Source organism: Seriola dumerili, unplaced genomic scaffold (genome assembly GCF_002260705.1).
Source record: "Seriola dumerili isolate Sdu_G_001 unplaced genomic scaffold, Sdu_1.0 BDQW01000073.1, whole genome shotgun sequence".
Classification (NCBI taxonomy): domain Eukaryota; kingdom Metazoa; phylum Chordata; class Actinopteri; order Carangiformes; family Carangidae; genus Seriola; species Seriola dumerili.
In genome coordinates this window covers 6,204,215-6,225,135 of record NW_019174328.1, presented here as the reverse complement: position 1 = coordinate 6,225,135, position 20,921 = coordinate 6,204,215, and the positions used below count along the sequence as shown (strand labels likewise).

At 40.2% G+C, this 20,921-nt stretch overlaps 1 protein-coding gene across 1 annotated transcript; it reads left to right on the top strand.

Moving 5' to 3' along the window:
* Nucleotides 1-13,434: 13,434 nt before the first annotated feature.
* On the top strand, nucleotides 13,435-20,622 carry LOC111220791 (spectrin alpha chain, non-erythrocytic 1-like). Its single transcript, XM_022744012.1, has 6 exons — nucleotides 13,435-13,932; nucleotides 14,609-14,698; nucleotides 16,050-16,196; nucleotides 19,163-19,309; nucleotides 19,884-20,075; nucleotides 20,608-20,622. Exons 1-6 carry the CDS (start codon nucleotides 13,435-13,437, stop codon nucleotides 20,620-20,622), a joined length of 1,089 nt encoding a protein of 362 aa, XP_022599733.1.
* The last annotated feature ends 299 nt before the right edge of the window (nucleotides 20,623-20,921 follow it).

Below are 20,921 nucleotides of genomic sequence, written 5' to 3'. Positions count from 1 at the left end.
TAGCCATGCTCCCTGTCTAAAAAGACACATTGATAAAAGCTTTCGTCTTGCCCAGTCTATTTGGCTTTAATGTGTTGTCAAACTAACTACCAGTTTTATATTTATCTAACTACCATATATATATATATATATATATATATATACAACCTTAAATAGTGTTAAAATTTCTCTTGAGTACCATGTGACAGACTTAACTTGCTAGTTGCAGGTAGTGACTGACGTGTTTTCCCCTCAGGTATTTAATGTAGCTGTATATGCTGCTGATGTTCAATACTACAAACCTGTATAATAGACTCAACTGCTGCTGACACCAGGGGTCATATTCACTTGCTGCCTTCAGCACGTCCCGTACATGTCCAGTTCAGTGCTTATGCCTCCTTCCCTGATTCCTTCATGTACCAAAGTGAGCCAGCAGACTCAGTTTTTGTTAGGCTGTTACTTGCTAACCTGAGGATGTCCGTTATTCCTGCCGTCTGCAGACTTTGGATAGACTGGCTCCTGCAGTTCGGTTAAGTTACACAACTTGCAGTGTTAATAACTGTTTTGCATTTTGATTTAAATGCTTTTGTTATCTACAGGTAATTTCCTATTGTGTTATTGTCATGATACAACTTACACGTGATACTCGAAAACTCGAAATACTCGAAAAACTCGATACATTCAAATCACACTTCGGTATCCCGGCACTAGCGCTGCCCACTGAGAGCATGGCTGTGAGCCCCTAGCGACTCCCTCGTGACGTGTAGGGCGAAGAAGCGTCCACTAGCATCCCCTGCTGGCTGTTTTCATCCTGGAGAAACACACACATTCACACTGAACAGGACCCTGTGTGTGAATTTCTGAGTCTTCACCAATACTAATGGTTACTTGTAGTGTTTACTGATGTACAGGTTAGGATTCAAGTTTTCACATTTTTTACCAAGGCATTCTTTACATTTCCAAAGGGGAGGTATAGTGTGTTCAACCAGCTTGGCCGCATTAACCTGTTCAGAGGCCATGGGCAAAACATTTTTGTTGACTGGTGACCCCCACCTCCCACTCTCTGTGTATTGTATATTTAGGCCTACCAGTTGCCTCCAAGTTTCCATTAAGAACAATGCAAACCTGACAGCAGCAGCCTGTGATTGAATGAATCAAGGTTTTCCATGTGTCAGTTTGTGTTTCTTGGATTTGACAAAGGTAAACGCACCATGTGAGTGAAATATAAGATGAAATAATGAATGTCTTATTGTTAGATTCTGACATAGGGCCTCTCCACAAGGCAGGGCCAAATGATTAGCTAATAAAGCAGGAGCCATTTTAATTAATATGGTACTTTAGCAGTGCAAATTCCCTAATGAATTTGTAATGGTTCCTCTTCACAGACAACATTTTGACATTTAGCAGTAGGAAAAGCACAGGTATAAATAATTAAATGAACAATAGCTGCTTTGTTTTCAGGTTCATGGCATTGTGCATCATTGTGCTGGCTTACTGTTATGACTGATTGTGACACTTGCATACAACAGAGCCATTGTTAATGTTATTAGTAAAACTTCTGCTTTTCCTACTATGGCATTTGTCTATGGTGATCAGTTACACAAAATATGCCTTTTTCATGACTTGTGTCTATAATTCTGTTTTCTCTTTTTTCTTGTGAATTTTTCTAGGCATTTTTAAAAGATCCTTCAAATTACACAGTCTGAGAACAAAAAATAAGTTTTTGGTTACACTTCTTATTACTGACATCCATTTTAAGGCCCTAATATCCACATTAAGTTGTCATAAGTCAACAAGGTTGGGAACCAGTGTTGTAACAGACTAAGTTGGTGAAGGAAGAAGATGGAGAGCTGATGAAACCCCCATCCCTGTTGTTTAGAGTTGTAGCAACCCAGGTGACTATTTCTGTCACACACAATGACATAATTGCAGCAGTAGATGGCGCTGTTACACATTGTTTTAGATTGCCCATGAAGTTAGCAAGCTGTTACAGCCCCAAATACATCGACTCCTGCCCAAAATGTTTCTAAGAATATGATCCACCATAGGATTACTGGTCAGATAATGTGACCAGATGATCCAGTTGGTCTGGTTGAGGTACACTTGGGCAATGCACTCAATAATTTGATACTCTGTGTTGGCTGCTTGCACAACAGCAATTCATGAGGATTGGAGGTCATAGTCAGAGATCTCAATGATTTAGTGTGAAGTTCTTTAAAAAACAAAAAAACAAACACTTGAGCATGGTAGAAGCATACTGACACAGGCTAGTGTATAAATAAGCCTAACACCCTCATCTTATTCTAGTGTGAAATTATGGTCAAATGGAGGAAATTATTAGGTATGAATGTGTGTCTGGAATAAATAAAAGTCCGTCATTTTAGAAAGCACTTCTTCCAGCACAATGTGGTCAGTAAATAAGAATGTGCTGTTGGGCAGCTTGCCTAGTTTGGAGAATAAAATAGCCTTCATCCGAGTTTGATGTGGGCATGACTGACCCAATCCGACTGTGACTGAAGTCCAGGTGATGGGGCCAAGGATAAATGAGAACAACTCTGGTGGAAGTGGCTTTTTTGTAGTATGTGAAGCCTATCCCATACAGTGAATTTTAGTGGATCCCATTAAACAGCCTGTTTCACACGTCTCCATTGTAACTATGACACCTCATGTAACTTGACTTTGCTACCTAATTTTTTAAAAGCATTGGATTACAAAGGGGTGGCTTTACTGTGATCAGCTTGGTTCCAAATGGTCAGGCTGGAGTGAAAGTAGAGCCTTGTAAAAGGATTATGGCACTGAGGAGCTATGTTACAGCTGCCATGGATCTGCCCGTATCACCGCCCAGGTCTGGTCCACTTAGGAGGGGCTTTGATTGATTCATTGTGTGTAGGCATTCCACCCCCATGCCAGCTGCACGTCACGCACAATGGTGAGATTGTGGCTGGGGCTGCCCAAATGACAGCTGCCCATGGCTGTCCCTTGGAGCTCTGATAGGTGGTTACAGACCACAGACGGACAGCCATTGAAAAATAGGTTACAATACATTGTAGGTGGAGCAGACGCTAAAATTATTATCACTTAAAAAGTTAAATCATCTTGATCTCTGTAGTTTGTTGCCTTTGTAGAGTCAATATCAATGTAATGTCAGTTCAATAAAAATACGTCTCATCTTCCTTATCTCCAGCTGTTACATGAAAAATCTTAAATAAATTCTGATTTGTAGATCCCAAAAGCTGTCTACTCAGCAATCCTTGTACTCTGTTGATGTTACACAGTTGTTGTCTGATGATGTTATTGTCTGGAAGTGGACCCAGGATTTTCTGGAAATGGCTTGGATAAGTTTATTTAAATGATCACATGTCTGGGAGACAGGATGTTATTTTGTGTAATTGCTTTGTTTTTGAGCTATTACATCCAAACCTCGTATTGCATAATGATATGGGATATAATACTCCAACATTATACTAAGGCACGCATACACCTTCCCCTAATAGATGTTGTGCCTGCAGACCTAGTCTATAATAGTGGAATTATACTGCCTATTCACCAGCAAAGAGAAAATGATAAGACTAGCTTGTTTATTCCTGAAAATTACACTAACAACTGGCTTTATTTGGTTATTCCTGTAATTGATAATCTCATAAACATTTAGAGTTTCTCTCTTGCCTGATCTCTCGTTACAGAGGTGATATGTAATAGTTCCAAAAAGTGAGTTTCTCATCTCACAGGAACAGGGCGTGCAGCCCAGCCCAGTGAGAGTCTTTGTAATCTCTTGCAGCTACACCCAGTTTGTTCTGCCGAAAAAGTGCAGCCTGCCATCCCACCTGTCAGCATTTGCACAGATTGCGTCACCCATCTGCCCTGCTGAGCTACGCTTTGACACATTTGCTTAGTGGTGTGTTTTACAAACTTTATAGCCAACACATGTGGTGTCTGTCTGCTGTTATGCCTTGACATAGAGAACAGGAGTTGCCCAACTGCAGCATAGCTCTGCAAGTCAACAACAACTGCTAAAACCAACTGTTGTTCGGTATTCTTGGGCAGGCCCAGTGATGGAAGAGCTTTGCAATGCTTTGTGGCAGAGAAAAATACAGCCTCTACTTAGAAATGGCTCATTTGGTTAACCTTTTTCTTTACCATGGCACATAAAAGTCCTAAGTGTGCTGTTATTATGAACAGTGAAACCAACTCCATGCAAAATAAACCAATAAATGAAAGGAAAGGGAAAGAACTGTTTGTTGATGTTGACATGAAAAACAAGTGCTATAATAGTTAAGTATAATTTTGTAGCACTGTTTCCGCCTACTTCTCTATTATATTCAATTACTGTATGGAAATTGCCTGAAAATGTCATTATCATGTTTTACACTAATGGAGCCACTGAGGTTCTTCCATAGTTTCCACTATGTATTTCCATTGCATGGGCACAAAATAAGAAACATTCTTGCAGGAGAAAACAGTCATGATGTCTAGGCCATTGACTCAAAAATGGTTATACTCTGCATTTCAAGTCATAACTGTCATAATATAAAATCCTGCTATGAACACATGCATCCACCAGCTCAGGCCGGTGCTTTACTACAGTGTGCCGAGATATTCCACGGATGTTTAACGTACTGATTTGACTTCCGCTGTAGCTGGATTAGGTCAACAGCATTAAGCAGTCCAGAATGATGTCATAGAGCATGATCTAACTCTGTGGCCAGATGATTAAATCATACATTTTCCTTTAATTTGGGGGTTATTAAATGAACAGAGCTCCTCTCTGTGAGTTACTAAAGAAGATGATTGGTATGCGCCTTAGGTCATTTTCTCGCTTATGGTTCATTTGAAATGCTCTGAAATAGGAGTGAAATTAGTACTTTGTTGCAGCTTTTTATTGGTTAGGCTATGTTTCCAATTACCAATTAACCAACAAGCCGTAGTTTATAAGCAAAGTCATGTGGCTAAGCAGGGAGGCCGGTTATTGGATAAAGCTTAAAATCCTAACAGATGAGGGATTTAATAGAGTATTATCATTTCAACTCTGGCCATAAAAACATGAAAACATGCTTATGCGGCTGTTAGGATTGGCGAGAGCAGTCTGGACCTTGGTGACTGTTCTGTAGTTGACCTCTGACCCTAAAGTCGAGTAAAGACTGAGAAAACTGAATAAAGAATTCACTTTTGAAAAACCCATTAATTATTGCATTGCATGTCTAATAAAATGCTATGTTGTGTTTACTGAGAATGACACTGGTCTGTTTGTTTTGGTGAACTCTGGGAAATCCAGCTTTAAGGGTTTGTTAAGGTTCAATAAAACTGCAGTTCTGTGGTTTGTTTTTGACTTCCATTAGACAGGCTACGGAGCAGCTGTTTGGGGTATGTGAGAAACCCAAATGAAGGGAAGAAAATGCTTTTGGTTTCAATTCAACTGCACAAAACAGGGCAGGTGTGAAAGTGCACTTAGGCCTCAGTAATCTCACTTTGAGGCTAAAAAGGTTGCTGCCCTGCATTTTTGCCATCTGCATTGTTACACTCCATTCTCCTACAACAATTTCACTCTATTTGATGTCTGTGATATTGTTTTATTGACACTGTTACGGTTTCTTTTGGTTTGCATGCAGTGATACTTATTACTATCATGTACATTGATAAAATAATTACCATTCCACAGGGTTTTCCAGAGTGACTGCAACAGAAGAGACGACTGGCAGCAAGACATATTTTCATGCGCACCACTTTAATTATGTGGCTCACTTTCTATTTTTGCCCCAGGAGAACCCCACCTCACCCCCTCCTCCCTCCACACATTTGTTTCATAGATTGCACAGCACCTGTTTTAACCCCAGTTGTTGTGACACTCACACCTGCTCCCATCATCCCCAATGCGATGCTCAAATAAAGTAAAGTTTGTGTGTAGTGTCTTGTCATCCATGAACTTATCTTTAACCTGGAATGTGAGAAGCATTTATTAGTCACATGCAGTCTCTTTAAAGCAACAGTGTGGCCTAAAATATTATTCAAATGCAGTCCTGACATGTCTGCAACAATCTATGCCAAAAGAGACAGCGTTATTCGACTGGTGAATAGGGCTTTGTGAACACCAACACCCAGCAATGTGAACAATTTCTGCTTTGTCACTGGTAACTGCAGTGAGGTTCGGGTTATTTCAAAGTAATATGTCCATTAGTGCTTTATGTAACCATGAACTGAGCCTCCAAGTTTTGTCTTTTGATGCTACCACAGATGTTCACACTCACAAATAGCGACTGAACCTTCCAAAAGTATAATACGTCAACTTGAAGTTGTTCAAATTGTCATTCTGCTCAGGAGACAAACAATGTTTTGTCAGTGAGTCTTATTTTGTAAAAGTATACCACTGGGGTTTGCGTGTGTGTGTCAGCTGAATTTTAGCATCAACAAGCCATGCATAGCTCAGACTGGTGTCAGCAATGAGCTCATCCATTCCACTAACAGGAGGTGACATGAGTGAGGCAAACAATAACGCAGAGCTCTCAGGTAGGTCCAGCTTGTTATGTAAAAGCCCTCAAGGCCACCATGTATGTCAAAGCAGGAATAAAAATTACATTCGTCTGTCCTGTATTAAATCCAGACTCTTTGAGGTGAAGTGTAATGATGTCTCCATGGTGAGATAAAATGAGTGTTAACCCCACTGCTTTTCAAAAAAAGGTTAAAGAACATCTGTGGAAGTTTTTACAAGTTGTCTGTGTATTTATTGGTATTTTCTTATTTACCTCCAATTAGAAAATGACAGAGAAGAATTACCTCAACCAAAACATTAAACTAATCTGCAACGCAATAGTGGTGTTCAAAAATGACTCAAGATGTACTTTGGCTTGCCTACATCTTTCCATTTGCCTGAAGCACTCAGATGAAACAGTGTATTTTTTCTTCTGCTGTTTCTCTTGTGAAGTTTTGAAGTACACCATGATTACAGAGCAGATCCATCAAATGTCAGGGTGTGTAAATGTTTAAATGTAAATATATAGGTTCACCTCTTTCGTGATTCTTTGTTTCTGCATTCAAAATGTTTTAACAAGCCTGTCCACTTGGCAACACTGGCCGATTCAGATGTCAAACACACAGGCAAGCAATAAACTCCAGGCTGGCTGCAGCATGATTAAAGTTCCTGTATGTGATTAATAGATCACACCACCAGGTCAACAGAGCTTCCAAATAAAGGCTTGAAGGCACCCAACCTGTCGCTGGAATGACATCAGAGGTCAAATGTTAAGCCTCCCTCTCAAGGTGATTGATACTTTTGGAGAGGGCAAAAATAAGGTACAGCTTTTTTCTGTTATTCAACCTTTGATATGGGAAAATTGCTTCCTGCTGCTGGAACACAGTTGCCATGTGAAACTATGATGTCACATGATGGAGTGACCTCATCTCACCATTCAGCCTGACAGCCACCTGAGGGTGGCTTCAAATTGCACTCAGTACAATAACAGCCTGTGTGACACAGTGTGTCCCTGTTTGCTGTGCTTCTCAAATGAGAGCAGCATGGAGAAGGTGAACTGCCTTCTATAGAGCATTGTTTTATTAGACTCTATTTTAATTATAGATTTGAGTAATGGTTACAGATTGGAAAATGGGTTCGGCAACATTTCACATTTAAACAAAAATGAATCAATGAAATAACAAAATTAAGAGTATGCAGCCATGCTAGCAGTTCTGTGAGGCTGTACTTAGGCTGAGCAAAGTGCTAATGTCAGCATGCCACCCATGTTTAACTATCTTAGTTTAGTGTGTTAGCATGCTAACATTTGCTAAATAGCACCAAACACAAAGTATAGGTGAGCCTGGTCGGAAAATCATTAGATTTGTAGGTATTTGGTCATAATCCAAAGTGGAGAAATCTTTAACCTGATGATGGTGTTAAATGGGATCAGCAGTTACTTGAATTTCTCTACCAAATCTTATGGCAGTATATTGACGACATTTCAGTAAATGCCAAAATTATCAGCCTTGTGGTCCTATTATCCCCTGAGTCAACAGGATTCATCCTCTGGTGAACATGAAAGTAAATACAAATTTAATTAATAATTAATAAAAGTAGTGGATCAACTGACTGATAAACAGACTGACTGACTGACCGACTGACTTTGGGATTGCTAGGGAGCACACCACCCATGTGGATAAATGGAATGTATTCTTTGAATTCCAAAACCTTTCAAATACAGCCAAGCAGAATCAATTCATTCACACTGACCACTACACTTGTAAGTGATGCCAATTTGTCACCAACTGGCCTCTGGTCCAGAAGTAGAAACACAAACTAACTGTGAAGTGGATTATATTTGATCATCTACAAATGTCCTTGATGAACAGTTCATTGACTTAGTGGACAAATCTAATTGTACACTTTGAATTATCAACTTTTTTAGAGCCAGTGAAAGCCTCTGTTGATCTTAACCCTTTATAACTGCTCCAAAATTACTGTTTCCCAACTGTACTGCCCGGTGTATTTTTCTAACATTGTGGCCAATTGTTATGGTAGGACAAAAAAAAAAAATCAATTTAGGATGTCTGAGTCAAAACAAAGGCCCTCTTGTCTTAAAGCCAGGTCTGACTCTTGCCTTTTTATTTGAACATACTGACAGACTTCTGACACTGTTTCTACTCACAATACCACTTTATTGCCAAAGTTGGAGGCTGAATAGAACAAATATTATGGGTTGCATGGAGGATTGCTGCACGAGGATACCAGAGATCATGGTATTATTGATGTCAGTCACCTTGAAACAAGCCACTCTGCAAAATGTCACCTATAAAATTCAAAGATATTTAATAAGTGGGAATATATTTTACATAAGGGCATTTTTTTTATTTTTGTTGGAACAATGCCGCTACAGTTTAATAGGTAAAAAAATATATGCGTCATGGCAGACGGTTGAGTTTCATTGTCTCTGCTTGCCCACTTCTGCTGTGTGAAAAGCTTGGCACTGTCTCTATCCAAACAATGAGTACCGACTGACTAAGATGGCATTTTATTGCATGTGATGTCATCCAACACTCGAGCTTGCTTTTGCTCTTCACAGTTGTGATATGAGTGGGCATGTTCAGAGGAAATGTGTGAAAGAGGACTCCCAGGATCAAGTACCACAGGTGTGTCTGAACGTCAGCTGATAAACATGCACACTCGTCAGGTCAAATATAGCCTCAGGTGAGCATCAGAACTGGGTGTCACCTATTATTGAATGTGTTATATCTGCCCCACCCTATATCTGAGTGAGTCTTTGGACTCGTTATTCCCTGTTTTACTTTGAAATATCTGCTCATCTGGCTCTAAACTAGTTTTTGTTCATTTATGAAAGTAACTTCACTGCATTTATCTGCCTTCGTGTGTGTCTGCATTTGGCTCCACAAATCACTGAACTGTGTGGTATTTTAGCTGACAGGTTTCAAGGATGCAGTTTGTTATGTTTTTTAAGAGGATGTGATTGAAGTTATGTCATAAACTATGTTGCAACCCAGTCTGTGCTCAGGCGGAAGAGGTTTGGGATGGGAAAAAACCCATGTGGACATCATGAAGTAAATGCTGTAAATGTGGCTTTTGTAATGTGTTTATATTTTCCCCTTGTCCATGAACTGCAGCTGTCATGTTGTTCTGTTTAGGCACAAATCATTTCACTGTTAATGCTGTGTATTATCTAAAGTGGCTGAAGTACAAAAGCCCACAGGCGACCCAACGGAGAGAGGCTGGGTCATTGTCAAGATGTGGGCTCAGACATGTGAGCGAAGAACAAAGGAATTTAAAGTGTTACAGATTAACAGATAAGCATTAGTACAAATGTATGACTTCACAATTTCATTGGCACTAGGCCCTGTGGCCTTTTAGATTGTGTTTCGTTGTCATTCACAGGTTTAACAGAGAAAAAAACCTTCACTTTAGTCTTTCGTTGTCTCCGTTTAAACAAAGTAGAAAGTAGCTGAACAGCATAAGTATGCTTGTGTTGCTTTAAAACTTTTCCAAAGTATTTTGAAATAGTCTGTTTATGCGTTGTCTGTCCTGCTTGTAAAAATTTAAAAATGTTTTTGGCAACAAAGGAAATTATTACCTTTTGGTGGTTATCCAGCTTGGCATCCAACAATAACTAGTACAGTTTTAGCCATAAAACTAATAAACAAAGACTTTAATGACTTCAGATGAAAGTTAAAGTTAAATTCAGTTGTTTTCTGTGTAATGCTAAACTGGAGAAGAGTCCTCCCTGGGTATTAAAAAGCTCAGGCCAAGCAAGGCTGACTTAACCCACGTGAAGTCAGTATTTTCATTTTTCTGTTCCTTTCATATCATCCATTTTTTAAAACTTCAAACCATTTCTCTTCTGATCACGATCCAGAGCACAAACTTATCTTATCTGTACTGAAACTTGACTAGCAGGCCAATCATGCCTTCGTGATGACATACACCAAGTGGAAAAGTACAGACCCCCTCTAGCTCCCATGCATATTCTCTCCTCCGCCGCGGCTATCACTCTCCTTTCATGCGGGCAGCCTCGGTGACATCACCCCCTGAACAAGTCTTCCAAGTCGTATTTACTGACTCTAATAAAATGGAAGATATCTAACAAGGGCGATCACCAACCAGGGCCTGCGGTGAGAAAGCATCAGGTTTTTATTAGCGTCTTGGGAGGCGGTGATATCAGCCATCAGGCCAGAACTAGTTTGTCTTCAACATCCACCCTCAAAGATGCAAATAAAGGAAGGTGGCGCATATAAAAGAGCGTTCAGATCAAAGCTGAGGTTTAAATTATTTGTAAAGGATGTGGGCAGCACGCAAGATCTGAATGAGAGCTGTGAGGAGAGAGGGAGGACTTCCAGGGTAAACAACATAAGGAAGGTGTTACAGTAGCCTAATCTGACTTGGTTGGCAGAGGTGGGACACCTGGTTCAAATCTAATCTGACAGTGACTGTGAGCAAACAACGTTCCATCCTTTATAAATGTTTATAGTCTAAAACAGGGCATACACAAACAAGTTTTCCCAACTAAAAACTAAAACTAAACTAAAGTCATAAATTTTACTACATTTTTTTTGCGGTAGACGATATATAGAATAAATTCTTTATAGCCTAAAAGTGTACAAGCAAACTTTTAGCAAAATTTAAATGATGCTATAAAGAATGCTAAGAGTGAGCTTAGTTACAAAAGATGTGATTTTCAGGCTAGTTTTCTCGATGAAGATCCACAGTCTTAAATCACAGGATTCTTCATGTATAGATGTAAAGCCAATTGATATGTTACACTACAAAAAGCTATAACAATAATTCCTCTGTTATTTCTATGGTAGATCAATCAATAATCATTGTTCAACGTGGCTGCAAATGGTGCAGACCTGTAGCCTAATCCATTTTATGTTTTTGCAGGGTCTGTATACCTTAAGGCTGTGGTGTAAATGTCATACAGTCAGAGTAAGAGGTGGATTTTTGGTTCTGCTGTGGATTGGCTGCTGGTTTGCCTTTACACGGCATGACTTGCAAAAAGATGTTTATATGTATTTCGTTCCCAACCGAAAATGAGCCTAAATTAAAAATAATATCCCACATTTCCACATGTTCCAATTGAACACGACCAACATTTAAGCATACGGTGGTGTCGTAGTCACACAGTGTCCTCACTGCACACATAAATCACACGCTTTTAGATCCACTCTCCCAGCAATATGGGGAAATGGCATTTTAAAGTTAGCCAAACCCCTTGAACTCCACCCATCTAGCCTTCCGTGAACACCACCCAGCCCTGGGCAGAATTTATCTCTGATTTCAAGCTGCAACACATTAAAACTCTTCCTTAGATGACTTCATCATGAAACCAGAGCTCTTTTAAAAGCATCATTAACTATGTCGACTCCAGGGCTACCTCTGCCATATGGAGCCCCGCTGAGTTGTCCCACAGTTGGCTCGAACGCTGGAGTCACACTGGAGACACATGAATGAATGCGTTACTTTAATGTTTCTATTTCTAAATGTTATGTAATTTTACTGCATGGGTTGATATTTAGTGAACACTAATTTTCAAAAGGGCTGCATTGTAAAATGAGGCATGCAATAACCCCAGTTTCATTAGATTCACTGAGTTTTGTTGCAAGTGGCTGAACTGCTCCTGAGAGCCGTTGGACCAGGTGCAGAGGTCACGTCAGAGGTTCAGCAAAGTGAAGAGTGAGAGTTCCTTTTTTGGGAAAAGCTTTCACCAGTGGAAGCAGATTCTTCCCTCTGCTCCCTCCAAATATTTTCTCTGCTGTCTGCCCCCCTCCCCAGTAATCCCCACTCCCCTCACGTACACACGCCACCCCTGCCATTCCAATCAGTCAGCCCAGCATGTGCTCTGTTGAACCCTAGCCACCATTAAGGAGTGGTAGGGGTCATCATCTGCTTGACTGTTACTTGCCCCCCACACTTGTCATAACAGCAGCTCTGAGGTTTAAGGAGCAGAGCGACAGGGATGTTCTGCTCCATTCAGCTGTAACCTATGTGACAACTGCTCCTCGTGGATGGGGAAAGAGGAGGCTCAGAGCTGAGGAAAGCACTCTCACTCCTGGACAGACTGCGCTAACATGAGCCTCTGAAGCTTGCTCTCCTCAGTTTTGACCAGACTACATTGGATTTTTATTTATAATCTGACTCTGACTGACTTTCTTTTTTTTTTTTGTCCTGCACTTTTTTGCTCCTCAGGGCTGAATCTGTTCCTCTGCACTTCCACGAGGTGGAGGTAAGGTAAAGGCCGTGTGGGTGTGTGTGAGTGTGTTTCAGCTGAGGATATTACCTCATAGAGGATAAGCTGTGATTGAAGAGGTCTAACAGAGGTCTCTCACTCTGACTCCATTACTCTTATCTGAGCAGATTTTCTGTTCGGGTTCAGAGGGGAAGTTTTGACAGCCAGGCTTTACAGCCCCCTCTCAGCTCTGTTGCTCCTGACAGAGAGAAAGAGAAAGAGAGAGAGAGAGTGGAGAGGTGGTGACTTCATCCCCTCTCTTAACCAACCCTCCTCTTTCCCCCTCCTTTTTTGAGTTGTCTTTTTTTCTTTTTCTTTTTTTTTTTTTCTTGCACAGCACAGTCAGGCAGCATGCCAGCAGTTTTCATCTTGCTGCGGTCCCTGGTTATCAGGCTCCTCAGTAGCAGACTGGCAGGCTCAGTGGCACAGTTCCTCAGGAGAAGCCTCTCTACAGGCGCTGCCCACCTTGGCACGGCGCTGCGCCACGTCTGGGACCGCATTCGATCCCAGGAGTCCAAGGAAGCCATCCTGGGCTGTGTGCTGTGCATTCTCAACATGCACAAGAAGGTGGAGAACTGAGCTCTCCCTCCACTTTCTGTTCAACCCTCTTCTCTACTCGCCTGCTGAACAGAGACTGGACAACTGTTGAGTGAGGAGAGTGGACAAAGGGATGTGACAGACTTTTTTAAAAGCTCATTTGGACTTCAGTTTATTTTGTTTTCTTATAAGGACTCTGGTCATGTCTGAAAGCATTGTGAGGAAGGTGCAGCCCTTCACCATTGGGACGAGACTGTCAGTCCCAGCTGTGCCAAAATGCCAGGATTTCACACAGAGTTATCTACAGAGCCCGAGTCTGGATAACTGCACGTTACAGCACAACCTGAACTCGCTCTACCTCAGCCGATCCCAGGTCTGTGCACATGGCCCCTGTCTCGTCTCACCTATCGTCAAGCAGGTAGCCCCGGTGAAACGCAACCAAGAGCACATGGCAGCAGAGGACCACCTGAACCAGAACATTGCCTCCCCCTCCACTGTCTCCAGATCCATCAAGAAGATCACAATCTCTGGGAAAGAAAGATCAGAGAACAAGTTGGCAGTGGGACCAGCACAGCTTTCCATCACAGGGTCCACATCTGAAAACAACAATAACAACAACAATGTCACAAGCACATCAGATCCACATCTGCCCAGGATTGTGGGGGTGAGCTGTGAGAATAAATCCAGTTCTCAATTTAAGGTACAGTACACACTTACTAATAAAAAATATGCAAATTCTAAAACAAAGGAAATACTGAATATCACATATGGGTGTGTTTTCTTTTATATTGCAGCATAATTAAATGGGACTTATAGGAATAGAAATTTTAATTTTTACTCAATAGGACAAAACTTAGGTTATCAAAGATGTGTGCAAAATGATGTTTTCGTCACATAAACTACATACATGAAATAAATAGTCATTTACTTTCAACAGTTTAAAAAAATGCTGGTTATGTTTCTTCAAGCAAAGAAGTTAACCTCAGAGTTAGCATGGAAAGTGAAATACACTCCTACTATACTACTTCGTACAATTTTTCAGAGGAACCCAAAAGGTTTTCCTCCACATTACTTGTAGTTTAATTATTTTTGAGGTATTGGTTTAAGTAGAATGTCTTTTATAACATATTGTTTTACACTTTTATTCTATCATAAAGTAAAACTTTGTATTTATTAATCCAAATTGATCGGGATATTTGTTTTTAAGCAGAAAATGTAACGTTCGTGGTAGTTATGGAATTTTCCATAGGCACGTGCACAAACGTCTATAAAATGCTAATTACAGTTTGCCGTTTGTTTCTTGCCTGCCACAGTTTTCATCGTCCTGTCCACCTTGTTTGCCTCAATTGCAGTTTATTCTCTTCTTTGTATTTTAGGTTTTACTCAGAAAAGACAGCAGTGATGAATCTCAGCCCACACATGGACAAGCCAGGGTGAAAGTGAACGGAGAGAAATCTGTCCAACAGGTAAGACGGAGCTATGCTAACTGCTAAATTAAAAACGACAAATAGCTAGCTTTGGAAAAAACAACGACTTTTTTTTTTAATTCAGTGGAAGGACATTTAATCCAGAAAGCCACTGTATGAGCACCAAAATTTTCTGATATTGGGTTTTTTGTTGTAGACAGTGATGTTATTTTTCCCAACTTTATCCAGACTGTAGAAACACAGTTGTTTTGTTGTGAGGCAGTGGGGTCTTAATAGCCAGCTGTGGAGTTGATGAATCTCTTGGAGTTTAGGAAGTGAAGTCATGTGGTGTGTTCGCCAAACTCAGTTTATTATATTATACATTTGGAGCAAAGTTACACAGAGGTGGAAAACGAGTTGTGGGAGCAACGTGTCTTTGAACACTTCACAAATAGCCTGTTGTTTCCTCTTGTTTGGCTCTAATGTATTATCGAAACAGTCTACAGAAGAAAAACAGTGTAAGTATATTGTAGGATATTGTTTAAAGTCAGTGGGCTGTTGGATTTGGCCTGTTCCTAGTTGAAGTCATCAGTGTGTGTTGTGGATGAAGTGCTGTGTTACAGCAGACCCCGCAGAGGCAGGGCTCACTGGAAAACATGAGGTCAGGGAAGATGTTAACAAAAGAAATGGCTCGCTGAAGTTAAGTCCTTATGGAGGCTGGTTATAATAACACTCTGACACAGCAATGGCCTCATTTCCCCTTTTAGGACAAAAAACTACAATAATCATTCACATCATCTCTTTTTCTGTAACCACAACAATACCTTGCTTTTCCTTTGCTCATACATTATTCAAGCAAGTGGCAAAAAAAAAAAAAAAAAAATGCTTATAATTACACAAGAGAAGGTGGTGGTGCCTTTACCCGTTCAGGGATGGAAGAGTGAACATGATCTACCAAAGGCCTTTAAAGGTGATATGTTTACATGTAAGGCTGACAGTAAAAAACGTCAGACATCCAAGGATCTGTCCACTCCTGCTTCCTTCATGTGCCCAGATGTTTCCTGATTGGAGAGCAGCAGCAGGCTTGTCCATTACTTAAGCTGTGCCAGTCGTGTTCATTTCATCTCACGCAGTGCTGACAGTAGGTTTTTGTTAAGAGGGACCTTGGGGCCAGTCTGACACATGTTGTTAATGTCTCTGGATGGGGAAAAAAAAGGTATAATTAACATAAATGGACACTTAAACATCCCATAATTGTGCTCACTGTATTTACTTCTTACAGGTTTTTTCAGATGCAAGCATCATCTTGTGTTCAGGTTTTATCTAGATAAAAAGGCTGATTGCAGCTGATTTCAGTCAAATTGCTATCATGTTTTTAACACTTTGTTGTCTTTTTTGGGCGCTCACACAGATTTCATTCCCTGAATCGCAGAAGAAAGAGCCTCAGAGGAAAGAAAGTCATCCACACACACAGAATGAGGCCTCAGCAGCTGCTGTCACATCCCAGAGTGACTGCTTCACTCAGCGTAACTCGCTCTTCAACAAGGAAGTACTGCAGGTAAAATATGACATGCATGCATGTAGTATGCATTAGTATGCAAACTAAAAAATAATTAATAAAATAATTTTGGATCCCTGTTCATGAAAAGCTACTGCTGCACTTTCTCCCCTTGCATTTCTGTCTTCCCTCATATAATTAGAGACTAATAAAATTTTTGAGGAGGGTGTTTTCTTTTCCACTTCACTTTTCCAGAATATGCATATTTTGCAGATGGAGATGTTTAAAATCATTTTAGAATTACACTTATCAGAATCTCTCATTTCCTCTGATGCTGAATGAAAAGACACTGGACTGGGTTCATCTCAAAAGCAACAAGTTATGCTGCTGAGATGAAATCAGAATGAAAGCTGTCTGTCCCATGACTGAGAGCAAAATATGTACTGGTTCTTATTTTGTCCCGAGAACTGTATGAGCTGTGTTCAGCTGAGGGAAGAGAGGGAGGGGAAACCGCCACAAGTGAAGCAATTATTTAGGGATGAGATCATTGTTTGGCTCCATCTCTTCACGCCTATGGCCCAGAGAGACTCAGCCAAGCAGCACAACTGGTTGTGTTATCTCATCACTGCTTTCACCCCGGCATACAAGGACATTTTTCAGCGAGTTCGGCAGAGGGACATTTTTCAGCGAGTTTGGCAGAAGGACATTATGTCCAGCAGTTGGCTTTGTCATCAGATCTCTGTTGAGAAACTGTCCAAGTGATAGGCCATTTACTCCCAATAATAAGAAATTAATACTGGACATGTCAGCTGAAAGAAACATATGATGTATGTATGTGTTGAAAACAGCTCTGTAGCACGTCGTTAATGTTAACAAGCTTAGCAGCCCCTTTGCTCTTACTTGGAGCTTGCATTTCTGTTGCTTTTAGAGGAAACAGCCTTCAGTATTTCAACTTTATTTGAGAATGTACTTTAAATAGCTGTGACGTTTTGGTGCCTGGGGATCTACTTGTTTTACAGGGATTTGGTTAGTCAAGTCAGATTTTATTCATAAAGCCCAAAATCACAAATCACAAATGTGCCTCAAGGGCCTCAACAATCTGTACAGCATTGCTACACTAACTGTCCTCAGACCTTCAAATCGCACAAAGGCAAAAAAACTGCTATTACCAATGATAATGTGTTATTACAGTATCACATCACTGTGGAAGTGGAAGTAAGGTTTCTGCGGAGAGCGCGGCTTCATTGAGGGCCATCTGTCTCTGAGGCTGCTCTGCAAAACATCTCGCCTTTCACCATTTTATATTCATGATAGACAAAGTAGAGAAAACTTCCACTTTCACATTCTTTTCAGGGCCAATTTGCTTTACTATGCTAAAAATTTAGCTTGTTGGTGATCATTTTACAAAGAGTAAAGATGTACACACTTTGTGAAAAAGTGAAAACTTTGTTTTTCAGTTAAAATGCTCAAATTTGGAACCTTTGAAGCTTGTAGCAATTAAAAACAGTCAGTGGTACCCTCTTACAATCACCAAACTTGGAACATATTTTGAAAAGTTTGTTCTGTGTTAATTGCAGTGGTATTTTCCTGTGTGGCAACAGATTTTTTGCAGAACTTCAGAAGCAGTGTTACAGTCTGAACTGCATGCATTAACTGTCTACTCTTCGTGGCTAGACTAAGGCCCAACTGTACATTTCGATAAACAGACCATTGTTGTGGAGAGTGGACAGGAAGAAACAAGGGAATCATAGACTTCCTGTATGAGGTCATTATAATGCCATGGGACCCAGTGTGAGGAGATAGGGGCAGGCCTGTTTTGTCAAGCTCTTTTCCTTCTGTTCAATCCAGAAATACCTCTGCTTCCCCCGGGGGCCTTGTAAAGTTAATGACCTGCCTCTCTGAGGAGAATTGACATCACATTTTAATCTAGAACAAAGACTTGTTTAGTGTGCGGTCTTGAAAGGGCTCGTGTTGAGTCTATTATTCAATATAAATCACACTGAATTTCTTGGGAAATAATGCTTTGATGTAATATTGTAATGACTTTTTTGTGTGCTTAATTGTTATTTGATATTCTGCAGAGTACACAAAAACAACACTGTGTAAAATAAAGTTCTGCTGATTTTATCAACTGTATTATTCATTAAGGATCACTTTGAGAAGTGGAAGAAACTGAGTTGATTTATTAATTTATTTAATTATTGTGACTTGGGTGGATCGTGGACTTCTCACACTGGGTTCTTTGCAGAAAACAAACATGTATTTTTCAACACTTTCTGACTTTAGCCACTTGGTTTTCACTTCTCACTCCATACAAATATTGCCAGGGAATTTACTAAGCCTTATGCAATCGAGTCCAGGCACTTGCCAAGAGAAACTTCTGCTCTGCATAATATGACATTGGAGAACAAAGGGCTGTTCTTGATGTGTCTGAGGCTCCATGTTACTCTAGGAAGAAAATCTGACCTGTTTGCTCTCCTGATCAGCAGAAACAAGACTGTGTTCACCACTGTGACAACCACTGTCATAGATGAGTCTTGGGGTGTGAAAGGTCTAGATATAAATTTCTATGAAAAATATTACAAAAAAAATCTGATAGTAATTTTGTCACATTGCAATATGTGAGATTGATGCATACAACTCATCTGTTGAGCACATTTTTTTCACATGTACATCACAGCATCATTTCACTTTTAGCACAGAATAAAATAAACAGAATTCACTTCCAAATCAGTTATTATCGCTGCGGTAACTAGAAGGTCATGCACTTCTCTTAAGTTCACATTGAATTGTTGCACATCTGTAGTCAAATAACACTGTGGATATGACACTTATATAAAGAGTCAATGCTAATTAATATACAATCTCAGCCATGTTATGTTACATCTGGTCTCTGAAGCTGATGCATTCTCAGAAATAAGAAGATGAATCAAGTCTATAAACAGACCTAAGTGGTCGACTGTGCTGTGTGTAAAGAAAAGTGTAATATCGTAAACATTTTTTGTCTGTGTCTGTTTGTGATGTAGGCAGAGGCTTGGATCAAAGGCAAACTGCAGGATCTGAAGGATGGATGTAATATTCAGCGCTGCCCCCTGCAGGACTGGGAGGAAGCCTCGCACACGCTTCACAGAGACCTCAGAGACTTTGAGAACACATTAATTCAACTCAACCAGGTAACAAAATGATTCAACACAAGGCTGGATTTGAACTGAAATATTACCATCTAACCAGAACAAGCACACCAGAGTAAACCACATTCAAAAGGAAATAATTATTTTAACTTTTTAAAATAATTATTTCCCCTATTTTTAGGTAATGGGGATCTGAATGGAATCATTAATCACTGTCTTTGGTGCTAAAAGGGTCTGTCAACTCACATAACACATAACATAATAGTCTCGTAGGCATTTCCAGTCTACCAGAGAGAAAAGCAGACCCTCAGTGTTCCAGACGGCTCTGTCAAGCCAGTTTATTCTTTCTCCCTCAGAGGAAAATGTTTGGAAATGGTACATTGCTGATAATTAACCTCCTTTGACACTCAGACAGCCCAGGAAGGGTAGAAGCAGAGCCAGGAGATTTTTCAGGGGTATATCCAAGATATTAATGGCAGTTTTCCAACAGTTGTGAAGCAATGACTCTAACAAACTTGAAGTGTCAAATGTATTCGGCCGCTGTTGTGCATTAGTCTGTCTGCTCCATCTATGCTGAATTTGAACTTTGACTTTGTGTTTCTTTCTGTTTCAAAAGATGGGTGAGCAGTTAATCTGCAAGTTGAACCCTACGTCTGATCTGGTAAAGAAGCAGCTCAGCCAGCTCAGGGACCAGTGGCACACGCTAAAACAGATGGCTGCAAATCAGACAAGGGCCCTTGGTGGAGCCAAGAACCTGCAGGAATTCAACAAAAAAGTGGACAAGCTGGAGGCATGGATTAAAGAGAAGGTAGAAAAAAAACATTCCTCTCACCTTCTGTTATTATAGTTAGTGTAAGAAGTAAATTTAACCGCAGTGAAGGCCACTTTTGTCATCCTGTTTAAGGCCAGTTCTATTGAACTATTGAGTAAAACATTTTTTAATGATAATTTGTGTGGTATTTTGTTTTATTTCTATGATGCTAGCATTTTCTATTGGTTCATCTATGTTCTTATTTTCAAGTGTAACACTAATGTGAAACAGGATGAAATGTGAAGTACTTCAGATTATTCAGTTATTTTTATGCAACTTCATTTAAATTTCTCAGATAGTTCACCCATGAGTCTGAGAGGACAAACAGCTCTAATCAACAGTTGCCAAGATAATTGGCATGAAAAACAGCATTTGCTAATACAGGAAATTAACTCAGTATCCTGAAGACATCTCTTGTTTGTTTATAATCACCAGTGTAAAACATCTGCCCATCATTATCAAAAAGCAATCATCTAGTGCATTTTAGGCCTGTGTTTATCTCTCTGTTCATGTCCATGTCTGGCACAAGGGAACTGATGATTGATAATGGACCTGTAGGAACGTAATGGAGGATGTTACTTATGAAGTCTATAAAACATCCATCCCTGGAGGAGACAGTATTCTCCATTTAGTTCTTCTCACTCTTTCCTCTTTGCATTAGTATCAAGTTCAAAGTTTCTCTCCTAATGCTGACGGCTATTTCTGTTTAGCATCCTCCTTGGTAGCAGGGCTAATGTGGTGTAATCCTGGTGCCTGGTGAAAAGAAATAATGGTTGGTTTCCTGATAAATGGGGGATATAAACACTGACTTTTATGTGTACCAGCAGGAAGAGGAGCAGTCTC